Here is a 22,143-nt window from a genome sequence, read left to right on the forward strand (position 1 = left end):
AAATCTGTAATGAAATTTAATTATGAGTCATTTTTTCATCAAAAAGGTATGTACCATATTTGACATTCAATAAACAAGTATGTTCAAAATCTGGCACCTGATCACAACTGTACTCCACATTTCTTAAATTAGTTTCAATTACTTGTAATTACCTTCTTTATAAAAATAATTATGGCTTCATACCAAAAATTATTTCATCACAAGCATATAATTAAAATGACTCATAAAAAAAATCTGAGCTGAATAAAATCTGAGCTAAATAACTAATGATAAAATGAAAATGCTTAATGAATGGAAGGAGCTGTATTCCAATACCTCTGGTGTTGGAGCAAGACCTGCATATGCACTTATATTTTAGTTGACTGTTAAGGAACTACACTGTTTTACATTTCTGAACATGCTAACAAAGGGCCCCAGATTGGTTGGACATGCTCACAGCAAGTTAGTGGTATATGTACCCATGTATCATATAGAGCAACCCTGTGCTTTGGCATGATAAGTGACACATATGTCTCAAGGATGACACAAGAAGTGATAACATCACTTTTGTTTGGTGCAGATAAAGCGTAAGAGTGAAGATTAAATTACCTAACAAGCTATGAGCAATGCTCCTGTTTAGTTCACAGATGAATCAAAGATATTACACCTACTTTGTAGGAAGATCCAAGGACCAGAAGAATGAATAATGTTGCTTTTGGAAGTGTAATCAACCTAAAGCATGGTGTCTGTTGTGTCAACAGTTTACAAAAACTATGTAAACCTTACTGACAAACACATGTACAAAGATTACATCATACTCATACAGATGGTAGGATTCTGTACATGTCAACACCATATACCTTAACCTTCAAGTAAACAACATGATATGGGATCAAAATGTGCAACATGTGTATTTTACTTCACATTGTGCCATAGCTAAGATTGTATTAGTTTAACTATAAAACCTGCTTACAGGTATTTTTTATTGTGTGAATTAATTAAAGCAATTTAAAAAAAGAAAACTGGAAACACAAATACCATTACATGCAACCATAAGGAACTCCCATATGAGTTGTCAGTAGTTTCAATGCTGAAACTTTCAAATCTCAACACAGTGCTCTGTCATACCCTTTTATGGACCTGTCTCTAGAGGGGGAGACTTGATACAGTTTTAGTAGTAACACAAGTATTTGTAAGACAGTAGGAAAATAACTGAAATCAAGAATCTGGAGTTCCATTCTGTTTCTGGGAAAAGTATGCTATAATGGTAAGGTAGAAATAAAAACATAACTGGCCCAAGGGACATTCACTCTGAAAGGCAGCATGATTTCAGTTTTCCATAAGATGAAACCTGGGCTTCTCTCTCCACTCTGCCTATAATAATGGAGGAATGAAACTCGACTTATTTCTTAGCTATGGTATGAAGCTTTGCTGAATGATATGCAGTTAGTGCACAGAAAAATAAATGGTCATTTAACAGGTGAGAGCAGTAGTCCTGGCTCTCTGCTCAACACACTTGGCCCATGCTTCTCGCCTTGTCTTTTTCTGGAACACCACCTACTTGGCAAGGCAGTGGAACAGCATCCCAATGCAGCTGAAATGCAGAACATGTCAGTAAAAGCTGGTACATTTCTATGCTTACCCACAAAAGAAGAGCAGACTGGAAGAGAGGGGAGGTACAGTAGTCTACTTTGTAGTACCCTCTTGAAAATAAGGGTATGAACAAAACGAAACAAAAGTAGTAGCAGAACTACACTTAGGATTGACATACAAACTTTTGATAGCATCCCTTCAATCCAACTTACCAAAACATTGCATAGTGAACACTGCTTTTTTCGCTCATAAGGGGTAAGTTTTGGTGCATAATCAGTATTAGCATGTCTCCCACTGCTTAATTCAGCTGCCTTTTCTTTCCTCTGTTCAATTTGTTCCATGTGCCTCCGAATGCTTTCATCATGCTAAATACATAAGTATCAAAACAAAAGATGGTAAACATCATTAAATTAAAATAAAATGAACTGCGGTCAGAAATACTAAGGGTAATTAAATACCATTCAGTTCTGGATGATGCAAATGCAGATTGAAACTTTATGCATAATGCTTGCCAAAATACCCAAAGGGAAAAGCTGTCCTGTATCACTGTATACAGTTTAAACATATTATTCCTGATACTATATTTTAAAATACTGGCATTTTCGCATTATTTACAGTGATTATTATCACTTCATTATCTTTTGTAACTCTAATGCTAGATTCTTCTCCTGCACGTAGGCCCTTACCTATGTGTATTGTGTTCCCTCAATGGAATGCTGTGATACAGAATCCAACTGGTGGTGTATTCTCTAATTAATAGACAGCAGCAATATGGCATTAATTAAAGATATTATTAGTACTATTGTAGTAGTAGTAATTACAGTGCACTATACCTTTCAAATAACGTTCTGTATAATATCAGCCTGGATCAAGTATCAAAATTTGGGCTATGACATGACTGTATTTGTTTTCACAAATAAAACACATAACAGGAAAAATGTTTTAAAAATTTGATGTTAAATAACAATGTAGTTTCAATTCGAAAGAATGTTATTCTATTTATACCTTTAACTGAATCTTCTTCTGTAGCTCTTCCATGGCTTCTTGTTGAGCTGCAGTGAGAGCTGCCAGCCTTTCCTCTCGGTCTCTACCATAAAAGAACAAGTATTGTAGCAGAATCTATGTATTTACAACTATAATATATTGGAGATTGGGGGAAAAAAACCACACAAGGAGATAACAGCTAGTGAAGATAAAGGCGGCTTAATAGGCAGATAAAGGTCTAACGAAAGCAGACAGCTGCAACTTTGTACCAGATCTTACCACAGTCCAGTTCAAAGCAGGTATGGACATCACAGTGATGGAAAACACTAATGAATGGGATGACCTACCTACTCTAGTACTCCTGCCTGATTAAGTGGGGGTAATTACAAGAGCTGATTTTTCCCAAAACAGGTTAAAATAGATATGGTCAAAGACAGAGACATACAGAAGTTAAGGCAGGGAGGGGCAAAGTCTGGCTCACAGGCTAGATCTAATCGGCAGTGGACTCCATTTTCCAGCAGCCCCTGCACATCGTTAGGGCTGGTCTCCATGGAGACCCCAGCTGCAGCTGCATGGGAAAGCTCAAGACTGGGGTTGCCATGGAGACCAGCTACAGCCACAGCCGGGCAGAGCAGGGCAGGGGACTCGTCTGGAGCCACTGGGAACTTGTGATGGGGCCAGCTTACTTTGGAGTCAGGGCAAAGCCATGACCTGTAGCCCACATGTTCTGGGCAGGGGTGTGCAGGCAGAGGATCATGGCTCTGCCCCTGCTCCAGACCAGGCTGTCACTGCTACAAGGAGCTGGGGCAGAGCCATGTTCCCCTTCTTGTGCGCCCCTGCCCAGAGCACACAGGCTCTGCCCTGGCTCCAGAGCAAGCTGCCTCCATTCCAAGATCCCAGCAGCTCCGGAGCAGCCCCCTTTCCTGCTCTGCTGCACGCACTGCCAGCATGGCTGGGGCTGGTCTCCCTGACAACCCCAGCCTTGAACTTCCCTGCACAGCTGTGCCTGGGGTTTTAATGGAGACCAGCCCCAGCCATGCAGGCAGAGGCTGCTGGGAAATGGAGTCCAGCTGCTGGCTGGATCAGACATTTTGCCCACCCCTGAGTTAGGGCAATGTTTGCTGTAGAAATGATGTTAGCTAGAGGTTTGAGTGCAGTAGGTCCCTGGAATTTTCCAAATTCACTTTGCTGTTACATATACCCTCTCCATCAAAACACTAAAAACCACGAACATATTGCAACTAGAGAATTTGCAAGAGCTTTTTTACCCAGAGAATTACTAGTCATATGTCAACATGAAAAATTAGTGAGAGACCCACAAATCAGCTCCATGTGCAATGCTGTAGTGAAAGGCCCAAAACCTACTTCCTCTGATGAGAAGAAATGAAAGGTGTGGTCTCTGGAGTCTACAAGAAAGGTTTTTCCTCTGGCAAGTGGATGTTTGATATATTTGGAGCCCCCTTTGCCCTCATCAAACCACAAAAAGAGATATTTTCTGGTGCAAAGAAAAGGAAGTTTTCTTTTACTATATTGCTCCTGCTTGTTTCAAGTTTTAATCCTGTTCTTTGTGAATATTCCAACAATTTCCACCATTGCTGTTACTAGCTTTTATAATCAGTAACAGAATAAAAGTAATATGATTCTTTACAGTTTCTCTCTTTCCCACAGGGTTCTGAACAGCACAATGAAATTTTCCAGTCCTGAGTTCACTCTGTTAGTCTTGCTAGGAAAAGCACTGCGGAAGGGCACAGACATTTGAGATGAAGAGACTCAAGAAGATGGTATCTCATCTGTTCACATTTGGCAAATGATCTCTACAACTGAAAGAGCTAGAAACTTAGATATTTTTAAGAGAAAGCTTAAATTCTGCAGAGAGTAAAAATGAAGGTTACATATAGAACACAGCAAATTTACCAGGTTTAAGTACACAAAGGACATTTTCAAACCCTGTATCAGGATTAGAATATGGTTGGCTGCTGCGGCTGTTTGTACAAAGAGAAGCAGCCCCAGACTGGGAGGGAAGCACATTTCATAAAAGCACTAAGACTGGTAATGGCATAAAGCAGTCATGGGAGCTATGTATAGAGCAGGCGGGGAGGGGGGGAGCAAAATAGAGCCCACAGGCCAAATCCAGCCTGCCAGGCCATTCCATCCGGCCCACGGGGCCCCTCTAAAATTAAAAAAAATTATTACCTGCCAGTGGCTACCTGTCTAAAAGATGACAAGGCACCACCAGCAGGAGGACCTGATGGCAGGAGCCAGTGGTGGCAGCAACAAGGCCTGCCCAACCCCGCCCCACCCAGCCTGCAACCGGAACCTTCTGCCTAGTAGAGGCTTCTAGCCTGGCAACCATGGGGCTGTTCCCCTGCCCTCCCTCCCTCCAAGTGTGGAAACTCAGGTAAGAAAGGGTGGAGCGGGGAGGATCGCCAGCACAGCAGAAGCCAACCAGGCCCATCCCAGCCCCTGCTCACCATACAGTCCCAGCCATCCAGCCAGGCACCATGTGTTGCCAGCTGGGCGGGGCTGGCTCCTGCTGCATTCCATGGTCTGGGCCAAGCAGCCAGAAACCACATGGTGCTGGAGGCAGCCTGGCCCAGCCAGCACCACACAGTCCCCGGCTGCATGGCTGGGACCACAAGGTGCAGCAGGAGCCAGCCAGGAACCACGGAGGCCAGGCTGGCTCCTGTTTCATTCTGTGGTCCCAGCTACACGGCTGGCAACCACACGCTATTGGAGTGGCAGGCAGGTGGGGGAGTGAGTGAGAAGGTAGGGAAGTGGCAGGGGAAGAGCAGCAGTGGTAGGTGGGGGCGGGGAGGAAGTGGCAGTGAGCAGGTAGGCAGGAGTGCAGGGCCTGCACCAGTGCCTCAGGACCAGGGCCAGTGGGGGCCCAGCGCAGGGCAGCAAGAACATAGAGCCTGGACTGGCAGGTGCTCTATGGGGCCAGGCCGACTGCTCCTCTCCCTGCTGACAGCCTGGCCACATGCAGTCCTGGGGCTTACTGGGAGCATGCACCACAAGGAGTCTCTGCCTGCCACGGGCCATGAGCGCCCTGAGGCCTCACTGCCTGCTGCTGCCGCTGGTGGCAAGGGCTATGTGCAATGAGGGAGAGAGGCGTGTGTGTGTGTGGGGTGGGGGGTGTTTGTAGGGTGGGGTCCCACATGCACACCCCACCATACACATGTACCCACACCCCCCTCATGCAACAATACACACACCCATAATCCCCATGCACACCCCATACCCACATCCTCATACACATCCCAGCCATGCTCCACGCATGCCACAACCCCCCAGCCACCCTCCCCCCACACATTCAGTGTCCCCCACAAACCCCATAACCCACCCACACCCCACATACAATATACAAAAGATAGACTTCATTTTAAGCTATTATGCAATCACCTCTATGTACACTATGCAAACAGATATAAATCGGGACAAAAATATATTTTTAAATCAAATTAATGCATGTTGTAGAAGAGGCTTGATTTTTAGAATATAATTTGGGTTTTTTTTCTGGTTCCAAGATGGCAAACCCCCTTGCCAAAAGAAGTACTTCCAGGGGCAAGGGGAGGCACTTCCGGTGGCAAAGGTCCGTACTTAGGAGGCAGGGCTTCCAGTTCCAAGACCAGGGTGTGGGACACCTGTCAAGGGGCAGGGCTACCCTGGAGGTGCTCAACAGCTTGCCAAAACTTGTTAAGCGGCCCTCCAGCCAAAATAATTGCCTGCCCCGGTATAGAGTCTAGGGCATATTCAGCGTTGAGTAAAGTGCTTAAATCCATTATGCACCTAACACTCAAAAGACAAAACTCATGGAATTAGTTTTAGTAACTTCTTATTCATACAACTGTTTTTGACTGATAAATGCTATACATAACAGAAATAAAGGGACAAGGATGAAATGTTACACACACAGTGAAAGTCTTTATTTCTATAAACATACTTGCCTTATTATAGGTTGAACTCAAAAGCTTGTATAAAAATGTCAGTATTGATGCTTGCTCTACCTACTCATGGAACAAAATGCAATGTCTTAAAATTTTTTAAAGACCCCAGGAGAACCCTTATCTCCTCTGAAGCCAAGTGTTTTGAGGGAGAAGGAAGCAGTCAATTAATTAAAAAAAATACTGTGCAGACCTTCCCAAAGTAAACAATTTGGATAATTTATTTTAGCTGGTCTTCCCAGATCTTGATGGCTCACAGTAGGACCACAAAAGAAATTCCATATCCATAGTTAGGCATATCTACCCCAATTCAGACAATATTATGATCATGGTGATGCCACTAACTCCTTCCTGCTGCTTTCTGTGTCTTTATCACTGAATGCCTACCATATTCTCAAATAAGAAAAAAAAATTAAGAGAACAAAACCCGTACACTAAAAGAAACCTCATTGGAATGGCAAAATTAGAAAAGGAAAAATGAAAAGTGGAAGGATGAAGTGTAAAAAAACAAGTACTTTCTTTAATAAGTACATTCTGGAGAATGCACAAAACTAAACTTAAAGCTCAAAAAGTATAGTAAATATGAAAATGTATAAATGCAATAGAAAGATGGCAAGTCTAAGTGCAAACATGAAGCACAATCATCCTTTCAGAAAATATAAGTGAGCTCCTCCGATCACCATGGGGGAGAAGGCTGACAGATGAGAAATGTTACCATAAGCAACACCTGTACTCTCGTCACACTCTGACTTGTACTACAAACCTGAATGTCTAAAATGGGGTAAAACAAAAAAACTTACATTAGAGAACATATTTTCTTCCTTTCCAGCTTAAAGCTTACCTGTCATCTATATTTGGATAAAGGTCATAGAACAGTACATCTTTTGAATTAATATTTTACTCTCTAAGAAAACGTTAAAGACTCAATGACCTTAAGTATAAAACATCAACATTATTTTACATAGGTCTATCTTAAAAGAATATCTTTATATTATTAGGCTCCATAATACAGTTGGATGATTTCTATTGACAGGAGTAGAATTTCCTACTCTTTGGTATATAAAACACTCAAATTGCATCTAAACCTGATTGGGAATCAAGTTATTGTACCATGAGGACACAGAGGGTCTCTTAAAGGCAGTTTTATATACATAGTTCCTTTCATAAGAAGGCTTTAATCACCACCAGATGCACAAACCGAAGAGGATTTTCAAGCAATGTTAAGCATATATTCCAAAATGACTCACTCCATTCAGTTTTAAGTCTTTTAGGATAAGATTCAAGTCTTTCTAGTAGCAAAATAACAAGCCACATCCTTGGGTTCCACTGAACTATGCCAGAATTCAAGGGGGAGAGAACAGTGAAAGCTGCTTAAAGTCAAACTTCTCCTCTGAAGAGCAAGTTGGAATCCTGTTCAAAATCCATCATGCTAAAACAGGGGTGTCAAAGTCACCCCACATCTTGGATGTGGAACAGTCAGTGGCAACAGCTAGTGCAGCTATCGCTTACCCCCACTGTCAACTCACATTGCCAATAGGGCTTCATGCCCCAGATTTTGAGGTTCCAGCACTGCAGGTCTCACCCAGGCACTCAACTGCCACAGCAGGAAGAAGCCATGTTGCAGCTGGGGCTCCAGCACTGTGGCTCTCTCCAACTTGGCTGCCAAATACCTGGTCTATTGCAGTGGCGTTGGAGCCCCAGCAGCACTGTGGGAAGAAGCCCAGTATCACAGCCCGTTATAGATAAAAAGGGATTGCTTATTAACAATTACTTTTCCAATTGCTTTTCTTCCTTGAGGTCACACCCTGTAGGAATCGAGAATTAAGAAGCATGTGCAATTCCTTTGATTACAACTTTTTAGAGGGTATAAACCTCTTCCAGTATCATCTCTCCATATCTCACTTTCTAAATATCCAGAATGGCTGGGGAACTTTGGGAAAGAGACAAGAAATGATGCTGTCTGACTGAGATGAAAGTCCAGTAGAACTTGTATAAGAATCCTGGGACAGAGCCTAAGTACAGCCCCCACCCAGAACCAGTACGGCCATCGGAACGTGTAGCTCCAAACCATGCCTGCAGGGCAGAGGTGGGACCCAGCATGGCATGTGGGGACCGCGTGCCGCACCCAGCTGGGTCCTGCCAGCCATGGAGCCTTCTGCCACCTGGCTGAGCTGGGCCCCTTGGTGACAGGACCTGGCGTGGCATGTGGGAACCGTGCGACACACCCAGCCAGGCCCTGCTGCCCTTGGGGTCCTTCTTCCACCTGGCCGGGCCATTTCCATGGCAACAGGACCGTGCACTGCGCCCGCCGGGTCTTGGCAGCCCCAGGGCCGGCAGGACCTGTCTGGGCGTGATGCACAATCCCTGCATAGCATGGCCATGGGCCTGGCCTGGCTGGAGAGCCCCAGGACCCAGCTGGGACTGGCACATGGTCCCCATGTGCCGCGCCAGGTCCTGCCACCATGACTCGGCCTGGCCTGGCCTGGGGGCAGAGAGGCCCCAGGGCTGGCAGGACTCAGCTGGGCCTGGCACGCACTCCCCGCATGCCGTGCCAGGTCCTGCCGTCATGGCTCAGCACCCCACTCCCACTGCTAAAAGTAAGTTATGGGCCTTGGGCAGGGGGACTGTGGCCCTCCAGGGTGCCTGGGACCCTGGGTGGGGGGGGGGGGCTGGGGCCCTGTGGAGGGTAGGAGCTGTAGCCCTCCAGGCAGGAGCTGGGGCTTTGGAGGGGGGGCTGCACCACTCCTGAGCAGCCCCCCCACAAAGTCCCCCACACCCACAGTCCCAATCGCCCCACACCTACCCACACACCAACCCACATCCGTCCACACACACACACACCCACCTTCCCCCACAACCCTTCCCACCCTCTTTCTGCAAACATCACATCCCCCCCATCACACACCATCATATGCAAAGAAAACCAAAAGTACACATCAAGACGTACAGGTATTCAGAATATATTTTATTATGATGATAGAGACACTGGTAGGCTTTAACATTGTAAATATACCAATAAAGCATTGCCCAACTGATCACTGTCTCTGTTAAACTTTTCTACTAGCCTGTTTGTCTGGGGATGGTATACGGCCATGCGCAAGTGCCATATCTTGAGCACTTGGCATAGGCTTCTCATTACATGGGACATGACATTCGTCCTTTGGTCTGTGATTATTTATTTCTTTAGGTATACCCATTCTCAATACCCACGTAAGCAATTCCTCCATTACCTGAGGTCCTGTAACTGTACAAAGTGGGATTGCTTCAGGGAACCTCATGGCACAGTCTATCATGACTAATATGAATTGGTGACCCGTCAAACTTTTTGGTACTGGCCCTATTATATCCAGTGTTATTCAGGAGAATGGTTCTTCCACTACTGACACTGAAAGCAGAGAAACTCGAGGAGGTTTTTGTAGGCTGACGTGCTGGCAATTAGGGCAAGCTCGACAGAAGTCTTCTACTTGCTCGCAGAGTCGGGGCCAGAAATGCCACTTAGTCTAGCTTCCGTTCTGGCTTTCCCCATGTGTCCTCCCCAAGGGGTTTGTATGGGCCAATTTCAATAATGAGTTTCTATACACCTGAAGAATCAGAAGTTGTGGTATCTCTATTCCATCAGCTTGGCCCTCTTTAATTCTATACAGTAGACCCTTTCTTAGTTTGTATCTAGGCAACGTGCAACACCAATCAGGGCATATTACCTGTTCATCTCGTTTGGCCAGTTCTGACTGCATGATGGCTAGGAACAGATCTTCTCCCTCTTGGGCTTCCCTGAAGTAGGTGTTGCTTGCCAAACTTTCTAGATCGAACTCGTCTGCCTCAAATGGATTTTCAGACTCTTCTCCCATCAAGTCCATCTGCTTTTGTTCTTGTGTTTTCATCGTATCCAACACATGGTAAATTTCCATCCAATCTTGGCCTAATAACATTGGATAGGGCTAGCCTGATGGACATTTCTCTTAAAACGTCTAATACTTCCACCCAATATCTCTTCCATGGATATACTGAGGGTTGCCCATGCATACAAATCATCTTCACTGCATCCACTCTCGGGGCCCAATCTCTCTGAGCCAGGTCTGCCCTCACTAAGGTCTATGTACAACTGGTGTGCACGATGACTTCTATCTTCTTTCCGCCTACCGGAGCCCAAATAGTTGGTTTATCCTTCAGCCTTTACCCGCCTGGTTTTCCAATGCTACAGTCCATCATCTCTACCTGACCATTGTCTCTGTGTCCATTACACTCTATCTTAGCCTCCAATGAAGTTTCTTGTCCACGCTGAAACTGGCAAGGCATGTTTGTACAATCTCTTGCCATGTGTCCTATGCATCCGCACTGGAAGCACACTATTCTTGACTGTCTCGTCTCCCGGGCCTCCTTATGACCCATCTCTGGTGATACAGGGGTTATCCTTCCTTTTATACCACATTCTCGGGTACCATCTCCTTGTGCGCTGTCAGAATCTTCTCCTAATCTCAGAGCTTCTGCTGACGATTTCAGGCAGTGGCAATGCACTCATGGCTGGGTACCTTCATCCAGATCCATTAAAAATTGTTCTAACAAAATCTGGTCACAGATTCACTTTGGGCACCTCTTAGAGTCTCAACCACTTCTTTAATAAATCTGCCAGATGTTGAGGTAAGATCTGAGGGGACTTATCCTCTATCCTCGTCTTCATTCAGAAGACTTGACGATATCTCTCGGGGTTGATGTCCAAATGATACATAATTTACTATTTTACTTTGTCATAGTTGACTGCTTCGCCCCATTGCATAGCTCGATAGGCAGCCTGGGCTTTTCCTATAAGTAAGGCACCCAACTGGCCAACCCATCAGCTCCAATCAAAACCTGAGGCCAGTGCCGCTCATTTGAAACTCTCTAGAAAGGCTTTTGGGTCGTTTTGTGGAGTCATCTTGGGAACCTTCAATTCCACTTGATTCCGTTGAGTCCATGCTTGTTGTTGAAGACACTTTTCCTCAAGAGCAATTTGTCGACCTCCTTGCTGTTGTTGTAGCAGCTGGCTCATCAGATGTATTGTCTGCTGGAGAGGTTCAGGACTCCCCATGGTGCCTGGTTGCATTTCCATGTGTTTCTCATGACTTAGGCCGCTGTTGAATTTCCTGGCCAATGCACCACGTGTAGGGGGGTTCTGTCTAACCCGATGCAATATTCTCACTTTTCTTCCCTCTGATTGCACTGTCTGGGCTAATAACAGTATTTACTGACTCTCGCCTGCCACGTCTTGATTAACATACAATGTTATAAGTTGGGAGGTGTTGCTGGTTATCTACCCCAGTAAAATCTGGCAACCTGTAGTGGGGAAGGGGATCTTCTTTAGTTTTTAATAAATTTTGTTTTTGCTTGTTAGTTTTTGGTTGCGTAGCACCGCTAATACTAACCGTCAAGTTAAAATCACAGTCTTACTTTATTTAGTTTAACAGTGTCTTTTATTTATACCTTCTCCAACTTACATCTATCACTTATTTGTTATGTGTTTACATCAATTAAATACCACTATCAACTTAAATGGAATCCAACTCGGATAAGATTTTACTTTAATCACGTTACTGCTTCTCTAACCTTTTTCAGTCTGTGTGGTTTGTACCTTCCCGGGTTTAGTCCTCATTACTCTTCTGGGCGTGGTCTCTCTTCCCGAGAACCTGCCGCACCCACTCTCAATTGCCTCTTCTTTGTTTCCTTTTTTTTCCCCAGAGTTCAACAGGTTTGCTATAGAGCCTCGCAAGTAAACAACAACAACTAAACCTCAGTCCCTGTAACTTCCCAATGAGAAAAGGGTTTCTCTCCCCTTTGGGGGAATCACCTCTGATGGATTACTCATCGGTGATTCTTCATCGAATTAACTGTTTGCCTCTTGCACTTGCTCAGAGCCTGATTCTCTGGGGTTCTCTGCTCTCCGTTTCTCTTCTCAGAGCCTCCCTCTTCACCCTCCTCTGGCATCTGTCTCCCTCCGGCCCCTCCCCTTTCTGCCACGGGGCATTTAATCCTCACTGAACAGCTGCTCCTGAACCTCCGCGCTCCTCCCGTTCTCCCCTTCTTGTCTTCCTTGGTCTCCGTTCCTGCCATGAGGGCTTTACTTGCTACTCCTGGTTCTTCACACAAACAAACAAACAACAACAACAAACTACCCAACTACCTTGGTATCCCGAGATAAACATAACCTACCCTCAAATTCCAATACTTATAATGCCTCATAAGCGGACTTGACTCAGAAGGCTCTTCTGCTGGGACAAGAGATGCCTGATAGAGAAGTGGACAATCTTTGGACATAATCAGAAGCTCAAAAAACCAGGTCTGTCTACCTATGCCATACTGACACAACTAACATTACTTGGCTTGATTTTCTTCAAATACTCTGGGAATGAGAAAGAATGCAGAAAAGGCACAAGGAAAACATTTCACTATGCCCTTCAATGGGAGAAGTTCTAGACAACCCAGGAAAGGTACTGAAAGGGAATAAGCAGAGCTGAAGGTCTTGGACTTGCAATAAATTATTTTTAATAATGTCATGGCATATTAGGCCTCTATATAAAATTAGTTTAGACTCAGGTTTTTTTAAATCTGTAGAAAGTGATCAATTTAAATGAAATAATCCAAATTTGTAAAGAATACTCATTAAAATGGCTTTGAAGACTTGAAGTGATGACTATCAAAAGAGGATTTTTTTTAAACAATCACCTTTCTGTTATAAAAAGAATGTAGCTTCCATTTAGATTTTATAGAAATGCTTTGGAACATGAGAGAACAAGAACAGGACACTGACAAAGGTAGTAGGTATTAAGTAGCATGCAATTTTTACTAGTCAAAGTGTAAACGGTAACACTGTTTCACAGAAATCTTTTGCAGTATAATTGACACACCTATATTCAGTGAGTCAATATTATATAGTTACATGCGCGCACGCGCGCGCGCACACACACACACAATTCATATTTGGCTGAACAGAAGGTAGTGACAAGAAAATAAAACTTGTTTTATCAGAAATCCCTTTACAATTCTGATCACAAAAGAAAAAAAAAATTCAAAAATCATCCAAAAAAGGAAAAGGCAAATTACTGTAAGAAATAAAAGTCTTATAAATTTAATTAGATTAAATTAGAATAAAAGTCTAATAAAGTTAGAAATAAAAGTCTGCATTGCAATGCACTAATTTTCAATACTGTTTAATAAGACTCATTGTTGCACAACAAACACGCACAATAATTTGTTAATCCAAAATAAGGAACCTGAATCACCAGAATTCTGCTGTTTCCAATCCCTAACAAGAGTATTTAAAGGGAATATGAATTTTACTTTAACTGTCAAAATCAAATTCCTAATGCTGCCTTGTGGTCTACCCAGTAGCAGCAGTCTGACACTAAGGGTCACAAAGCAAGAAAACGGTCCAAGAGTGTAAGAAGAGTTACCTGGCCCTTTCTCGTGCTGCATCTTCCCGTGCTTTCTCTTTTTCTTGCCGCTGCTGCTCAATTCGAGCTTCTTGTTCTCTCCTCTTCATCAGCAGCTCTTCGACCCGTGCTTGGCGTTCTGCTTCCAGAGCTCTTTTACGCTCCTAATTATAGATTAATCATTCTCAACTATTCATTTTATTTAAAAGTTGACAGCAATATGAAATCAGATTTTAGGCCTTACTACAGGCTCCTATTATTACTCTTACATACATTCTGAGGATCAAGTTTCCACAGAATAGATATGTTGGTACATGCTCAAAAATGCTCTCATGAACCTATGCATATATAAATCACCTAAATATTATGCATTAATATAGGTTCTAAATAGTCATAACAATAATTAGACACAAAAGATTAAACCCACTGAACAAAGCATCTCAAAAAGAGTGATTACTTAACCACAGTCCAGTTAAACATTTGGGTGTACTGTATACTGGAAGCTGAACACTGTATATGCTGCTTTAAAAAAGATCTCCTTCCCAAGGAACCCTAAAATCTTTTTAGCTTGATCCTAAAACCATTTTGCACTACTAAGACATACATTTTGACTGTAGCTTTTTTTTTTTGCCTGATCAGACCCAAATGTGCAACTTCTTTCCCATTACCTAAATTTCATTTTATTGTAACCATCATAGTAAAATTACAGGCTGCGCTATAAACCTCTCTGACAGATTAGCTTTATTGTTCCAGTAAAAAACATAAAACAAACCATGTTTTAAAACCATGTTTGATGTTTCAAAGTTGTATTTATATTAAGTTAATTAGTTTCACTAAAAGAGAATGTGGTTCTTTTATTACAAGTGGGGGGGACACTGAATTTTAGAAGCCATTTCCAACTGCTTTGACTTGACTTTTGAAATACTAGCTGTTTTTGCATAACAACTTATACAAAAATCAGATAGTTAAGTATATTTTTTAAATATATCCCTAGCATGGTCTCAATAAACACAATATTAAGCCATAATTTACCTCAACTGCAAGATTTCATTAGCACAAGGAAGCTCTTGTTAGGTTGCGGTAACATTTTTAAATGGCTTGCATCGTACAGAGTAACTTAAACACCAGATGCACAAACTTTACATGCATTAAAAGTAACAAAACTTTAATCTAATGCTATGTTTTTGATTTGACTCTAAAAGTTTGCAAATCCAAACACCAACTGTAGCCATAACTCTAGCCCTCTGCATATAAGTAACATTTTGTGTTCATGTATATGGCATTAATTTTAAAGTCTTAATATACAGGTGAAATGTAGCTGGCTCATGGTTACTGTGGGAACCGTATCTTTGATTATCCTACCTTGCCATGTATAAAATTTCAATGATAACATTGCTTGAATGAATTTAATTTCCTTTCTTTAAGGTAAAGAGAAAAAAAAGGAAAAAGAATGGCATGCTTGACTAACCATATAATCAAATAGACAGAAGTGCAGATACCCTATTAAAAATACAAAATGTGTCTGGAGCACTGTGGAGAAGACTGATAACTCTGCTGAATATCATTCCCACAAGCCTTGAAAACATCCTTTGGAAATGGGCTAACAGACTTTAAATTAGGTGTCTACACCACCAATAACTTAACGTAAGAGCTGGAGAAAAATAGCATATTGGCAATATAATGATCAAATGTTCAAACAAACACTTGAGGAGTGGATATACATGATGGTTGGTGAGTATGTATCAGTCAACATCAAGGGGGATTAATGAACTTTTCCTGAGCAGTCTGAAACACCATTTAAGCTTATGAAAACAAAGTTATAGATATGTCCACACGTGCTTGTCCATATTCATGCATTCATTTTTTTTAAATGAGAAAATTATACCCTGCATTTAGAAACATAAATTTCTTATATTTGCACTGTATTACTGAAGTTCTTTTTCAAGGTGCTAATTCCCACTGAAGACAAAAACTCTAATATTCATATTAAAAAGAAACAATATGTAGTTATGCTAAGTTGACTAAGCCAACAGTTGCACTTAGAAGTTTTAGTGGCAGTGGTGAAGAAAATGGTATTTTACCATTTGTACATTGCCACATGGATGTGGTCTTCCCTTCTGGATGCAGACCTTGCTATCATCATCCACACTTTCCTTATTTCAAAGTTTAACATGGTAGAATAGAACATACATAGATCTACCTTACCAGTTCTTGCATCTGTTCAGCATCTTTGAAAACCAGGCTGCTTTTGTTTAAGTGCTACAGTACAGATTTAGGTGCGAGAGTATTTGCATACCCACATTTAACTATATTAATTATTTTTTCTTAAAACAAAAAAAGGTTAAATCATGAAAAACTGATCACCACACTAGAAAACTGTCAGAACTGAAGTGACTCATTTCAGTTCACTAGGACAGAAAGGATCAGGTCCAGGTCCACAGGAGGTAGCACAAATCCTCACCAACAGGACCATCCAGGTCTGCACAGTGTTTTACAGCTGAGGAGTGCAGGGAAAAACTGTTTTAGAATTCAGGCCATAGATGAAAAATAAATCTCTAGAGAAAAAAAGCTGTAAGGGGCCAAGGAGTCTTGATTTTTAGTTAGGCACTGGGAATGGTGGGCAGAAAGATTGGGGACAGGATTCAGGGTTATAAGGCTGCATATAAGCCCCAGAGGGCTTACTCTGCTATGCTTAAGAAGGATCCAGAGATCAGATCTAAAAGGACAGGTCTAGAATTCACAGAGCCAAGAAAACAAAGACAGATTGTGAATAATAGCCAGGAAGCAGATGACCCCCTAAAGATAAAATGGAGCACTACAAAGGTGACTGAAGCCAAGTATTCTTCATAAACTTAAACGTTTTAGCAGGGGCTTGTTCAGTAGGGCTGTGCAAAGTTTCGGTCCCTGATTTGATTCAGCGGAGATTCAGCCCAATTCAGTGGCCAAATCTCCGAGTGAATCAAATCAAAGGACCCTTTAATCTCTCCGAACCGATTCAGAACCCTCTGAATCAATTCGGAGAGATTTGGCAATTCAGACGTAGATACAGCTTTAAAAACTTTTTCTATATACCTCTAGGTAGCAGGGGCTCATGATCGCTGCAGTGCTGGGGCCGATGCAGCATCCCACAGAAGCATGGGGGGCTCCCCAGCGTGCTCGGCAGCAGACCCGGAAGTGGACCAGAAGTACTTCCGGGTCCACCGGGGAGTGTGCCGGGGGGCCCCACACGCACCCTCCTGGCTCGGTGACTGGTGCCTCCTGGGTCAGGGGGCACCCAGAGTCCCCTTGTGGCCGATTGCCAGGTCAGGGAGCCCCCCACCACACTCCCTGGCAGACCCAGAAGTGGACCAGAAGTACTTCCAGGTTCACTGCCCAGCATGCTGGAGAGCCCCCCGTGCTGCTGTGGGACGCTCCATGTGCCCCAGCACAGCAGCAATCACGACTCAAGGTATGTAAAAAAAACCAAACAAACCACCTTTTAAAGCTGTTCCTGTGTCCATATTGAATTGGGGACAGTGATCCGAATCAATGGATTGAATCACTGTCCCCGATTTGGGCCGAATCCAAATCCAAATCAAATAGGGCCCATTTTGCACACCCCTGTTGTTCAGTACATGGTGTGACAGACAAGTCTCAAGAAACCAGAAGGTTTTTGAGTGATCAGTCCAACTTCTTTTAAAAGTAGGGTAAGTGCTATTTCTGTTTTTCTATGAGTTGGTAGCATTAAATTTTCTTATTTCCAACACCGATCAGCTGCTCAATATTTAATAACTAAGCACCGAAAGCAGCTTGATTAAAGTTTCACAGGTGAAAGATAGCTGTGGTGATCTGAGGCATGTATACAGAAGGAAGGAGTTTTATATAGAAGGAAAATTTATGCTTTGGATAGTAACATAAAGAACAGTGCCAGAAAGCGGATATATGAGGTTGGGGAAATGTAGTATTCGAAGGGTGTAGTCAAAAATATAGAATTTCAGGAACACACAAACATTTTCTCTGTGGTTTAAGTAGCCCTATAAAAATTGGGACATTTATGTTAGTATGCATGATGAGTATGAAACTACATTTTTTGCATTGTAATATGTTCTGGTTTTCATCAAAAAGCGTTAAGTGTTGTTAAAACATATATGCTATTCCAGTCTAAGAAAACCAGTAAATGTTTTTTAAACAGCTGAAGACAGACATGAACAGTGCCAAGCACCCTACATCTTTATGAACCACCCAGTACAGATTTTTACACTTACATTTCTCCTTGCTTCCTTTAAGCATTATAAAGAAGTTATACATGGAAATATAGTCTTTTGTAATTTAATGGAGCAGTCAAAACAGAAGTCTCACACAATGCATAATTAAAACTAAGCAAATTTATTATGTTTCTTGCTGTCTTGAAAATAATTATAGTTTGAAGAGTTAAATTATACCTGAACAGCTTCATCTCGTGCTTGCTTTTCTTCCTGCCTTCGTTGGCGCTCTTCTTGTAATTCATTTAGCCTTTGTTCATATTCTTTTAGTTTATTCAACACATCATGACGCTTATTCTGGGCTTCTAAAGTGTTTATGAATGCAATTTCATTCACCTGTAATTGAACCAAAGTATAAAAGAAATTAGAGGATTTAAAGCATTCCAATATTAAAAAAAATTGACTCTGGGCACTTTTCATACAACATATTGTTCTTTTTCAGCTGTCCCTGTTTTTTCATCAAGATTTGTCATTGTTTAGTGCTGCTCTAACGCTGCCCACTGTTAAGAACTGTGGATCTACATGAAGAAGAAAAAACTAAAATAGACCCATTTTAGATGAGATTGCTATATTTGAGAATCTGAACTATAGGAATTATAAACAAGCCCCCTTTGGTTTAAGTTTCTGACTTAGCAAAGTACTTCAACACTAACTTGACTCACATGAGTATTCTAATTTAATTTTCCCATTCACGCGGTGAAGTACCTTGCTGGGGTACTATCAATAATTTTAATTGCATGTTTAATTTAATCAATCATATAATACAGGGAATTGCTTAATTATTTTAATTGATCAATCAATTCATTCTTTAAATTAAATTAGACTGTGACCCAAATGGACAGCCTCCAAATTACAAGTCTCATATGCAGTAAGCTTTTAAGGTCCCCCCACCAGAGATGTCAATCCTACAAGCACTTATTCTTGTGCCCAACTTAACATATTTGAATGGTCTTCCTGTCATCAATGGAAATACCCATAAGCATAAAATTAAACACACTAAGTAAGCATTAAAAGGATCAAGCCTATACCATACCAACTCTCAACTACCACCTGTAGAGGACCAGGAATGTTGCAGAAAGTCCCCAGAGAAAAAGAAATACCTAGCTCCAGATCCTGTAAACACATCTAAAAAAGCAGACCTACACCTGCACAACTCTTGACTTGCATGAGGCTCTTCATGGACACAAGAGCCCTTAACCAGTTTCAACTTTTTAATTTTTTTCTATTAAAAGCATGCAAAAAATAAAGCTTCCTCTTCTCACATATCTATTTAAATGGGCAATTTATTTTCTGTTCTTTCTTTATTCAAGAACAGAGAAAAAGGAGATTTGTATTACCATGATACCACAGGAGGGAGAGGGGGTATCTGCAACACAAAAAATGTTAGGCCAAAAGCTCATGTTTCAGAAAGTTATATCTACGTGAAAAAGATGACCCATTATTTAATTGCAACTAAAACAACTTCAGAAGGAAAACCATTCAGGAAAAAAAAAATCACAAAATGTTATCATCATGCTAGGTAATTCTGAACATAAAAAATTTTTTATTGTCATATGCATCATGCCCACTATATTTGTATGAATCCATAAAACAACTGTGCCGATGTAAAATCTGTGAAACACACCAAAGGCAGTGTTGGGTTTTAGGAGAGGTTGTAGGGGGTATGCTTTGTTTACTGACCAGAACATATTTGCAGAATACATTTCGCAGTTCACTGAACAGTGAACAATGGGATTTTAGAAAACTAATTGGGCAGTAACAGTTGCTGTGGTCTTCCAACTGCAATACACAGCTAGTATTTCTGCAAAGCCTCCTGGCCCAATTAACCTTGTTCTTGCAAAACAAAAGAACCACAAGGGGCAGCAGATCTCACACATTTAAAAATACACAGCCCTTCACACATCTGTTTACATGGGAATTTTGTTAAGTATGATTTAGTTAATATGATTAAGAAGTCACATAGGTTTCATAAACGATGATGGTAAACATGCTAAACTGAATTAAGTAGTTCAGAAACCGTTTTAATCCAAGAGACAGAAATAGCCATTGAGTTACAGCACTAAACCAATTTTGGCATGATTATGTTAATTAAAAAGGATGATAAGGTATATCAATCATTGCTTGGATACAAGAGCTCACTAAATACAAAACAACATTCAAGCTTTAAAACAATACATATGCTGACATAACAAATGAAAAATAGTTTAAAATATTTTTCTGTATATTGAAAAAATATGAATAAAATAAATTATTAAAGTAAATTAATGAAGTAAAATAAAAACATATATTGACAACTAGGAACCTAGCAAAACAGATGCTGAAATCTAGACTACACTGGTAAGTAACTTGTCTTCCTAGAATAATTACAATATGCCAAATATAAATTTGTGATTATATGATTTCCAATAGTTTAACAACTCATTGCTAACCTCTTACTGATTTTACCAGCAGAAACACACTTCTCAACCCTCTACATTGAATGAATGTAAAAAAATTAATATTCTAATCTACATGCTAGGGATTTTTTTCCAGCTAGGCACTTCAGAGACCCAAGAGCTAAGTAAATTTTGAAATGCGATAGCTCCACACAAGAGACTCTGAATTATGTTCAGTGCATCGGTCATGTGCTACTACCTCATTTGTGTTTGGAATTCCAGTCACATTTCAACCCAGAACACTGGGTCAGTATGGATGTGCACAGAATACACATTAACCAAACTCCATTTAAAGGTTCAGATTATCCCTTAATCCCAGAATGAGCATGACATATGGAAGAGAGAAACAAGCTTTCCCCATTTTTCACTTCCCATGTAACTGACAGGAACAATTTAATTATTTTGCTACTCCTTCTGTGTACCTTCAGGAGTGAAAACTATCTCTAAAGTCCCTTCCAATGGCTGGAGCAATACCAAATCTTTTTTTCCCAATTCCTTCATAAAACATATTTCCTCCACTAGGACTTCAAACAATTCCATGTTTACCCAAATCCAAGAAGGCTTTGAATTTAAGCCTTCAATACATTAGATTTTATACATGGAAAATTATAAATTTGTTATAGTTTTCCATGTGTAAAATCTAATTAATGGAGGATGCCTTAAAATCATTTCCCCACTTCAACAGTGAGGAAAGCAGCAACAGAGGGCAAGGGGCCAGATGCCTACCCATTTCTCCCCTACCCCATGTCCCTCTCAAGCCTACTCCCTGCCACCTGCCCCTACTGCCCATCTCCTGCCTCCCTGTCTTATGCCTGTGCCTTGCCCCCCTCCACTCCCTACCCATCCCCCTCTTATCTTCTGCTGCAGGTCTGCTCCTCAGGGGCAGCAGCAGTGCAGACCCAGCCAGGCCCAAGCCCAGCCCATTCCCTGTCTCCCTCCTACAGCCTACCCCTTCCCTGCCCCCCTTTACCTTCTGCTGCAGCTCTGCTCCAGCTTTGGGTCACTTGGCAGCAGTAGAACCCCAGCCCAGCCTGGCCAGGGAGAAGCAACAGTAGCTCCCAGCCAAGCAGTGTTGGGGCTGGGAGGACTAGAACCAGAACAGAAGGTAATGGGGGAGAGGGCACCTGAGGGGAAGGGATCAGAGGGTGGGGAAAGCAGGCACAAGCACAAGGAGCAAGGGTGGGTTGTGTGGACTGAAGTGCTAGACTTTAAAAGGCTAACTTCAGTGTGCTCAGGAGATTAGTTAGTGAGGCATTAAAGCTCAAGAGCATTGGTGAAACTGGGGTCCAGGAAGGATAGTCGTTCCTCTAGGGAGTGATCCTGTGGGCGCAGAAGGAGACAATCCCATTGAACATAAAAGGGGGAAAAGGGCCAAGAAGCCCCCTTGTCTGAACAGAAAAGTCCAGCAAAGCCTAAGGGCAAAGAAAGTGGTATACAGGCTGTGGAAACAGTGGGGTAGCTACCAAGAAGGAGTATACCCCCCTGGCTTGCACTTGCAGGGAATCAGTTAGGAAGGCCAAAGCAGGATTAGAACTTAGACTGGTGACAAAAAATAAGGACAACA

The 22,143-nt window shown here is 42.0% G+C and overlaps 1 protein-coding gene across 4 annotated transcripts in view; it reads right to left on the minus strand.

The window, feature by feature from the left end:
* The window catches only part of SCAPER (S-phase cyclin A associated protein in the ER), a 454,172-nt gene that overhangs the window by 298,724 nt on the left and 133,305 nt on the right, over positions 1 to 22,143 (minus strand). For all 4 annotated transcript variants that reach the window (XM_019504422.1, XM_019504423.1, XM_019504424.1 and 1 more), the window contains 4 exons: positions 18,325 to 18,480; positions 13,925 to 14,067; positions 2,578 to 2,659; positions 1,785 to 1,937 (listed from right to left, as the gene is read on the minus strand). In XM_019504422.1, the coding sequence (XP_019359967.1) occupies positions 1,785 to 1,937; positions 2,578 to 2,659; positions 13,925 to 14,067; positions 18,325 to 18,480 (534 nt within the window). The remainder of the gene's footprint in view (positions 1 to 1,784; positions 1,938 to 2,577; positions 2,660 to 13,924; positions 14,068 to 18,324; positions 18,481 to 22,143) is intronic.

The sequence above is a fragment of the Gavialis gangeticus genome, unplaced genomic scaffold (assembly GCF_001723915.1).
Source record: "Gavialis gangeticus isolate Ggan-Ray unplaced genomic scaffold, GavGan_comp1, whole genome shotgun sequence".
NCBI lineage: Eukaryota > Metazoa > Chordata > Crocodylia > Gavialidae > Gavialis > Gavialis gangeticus.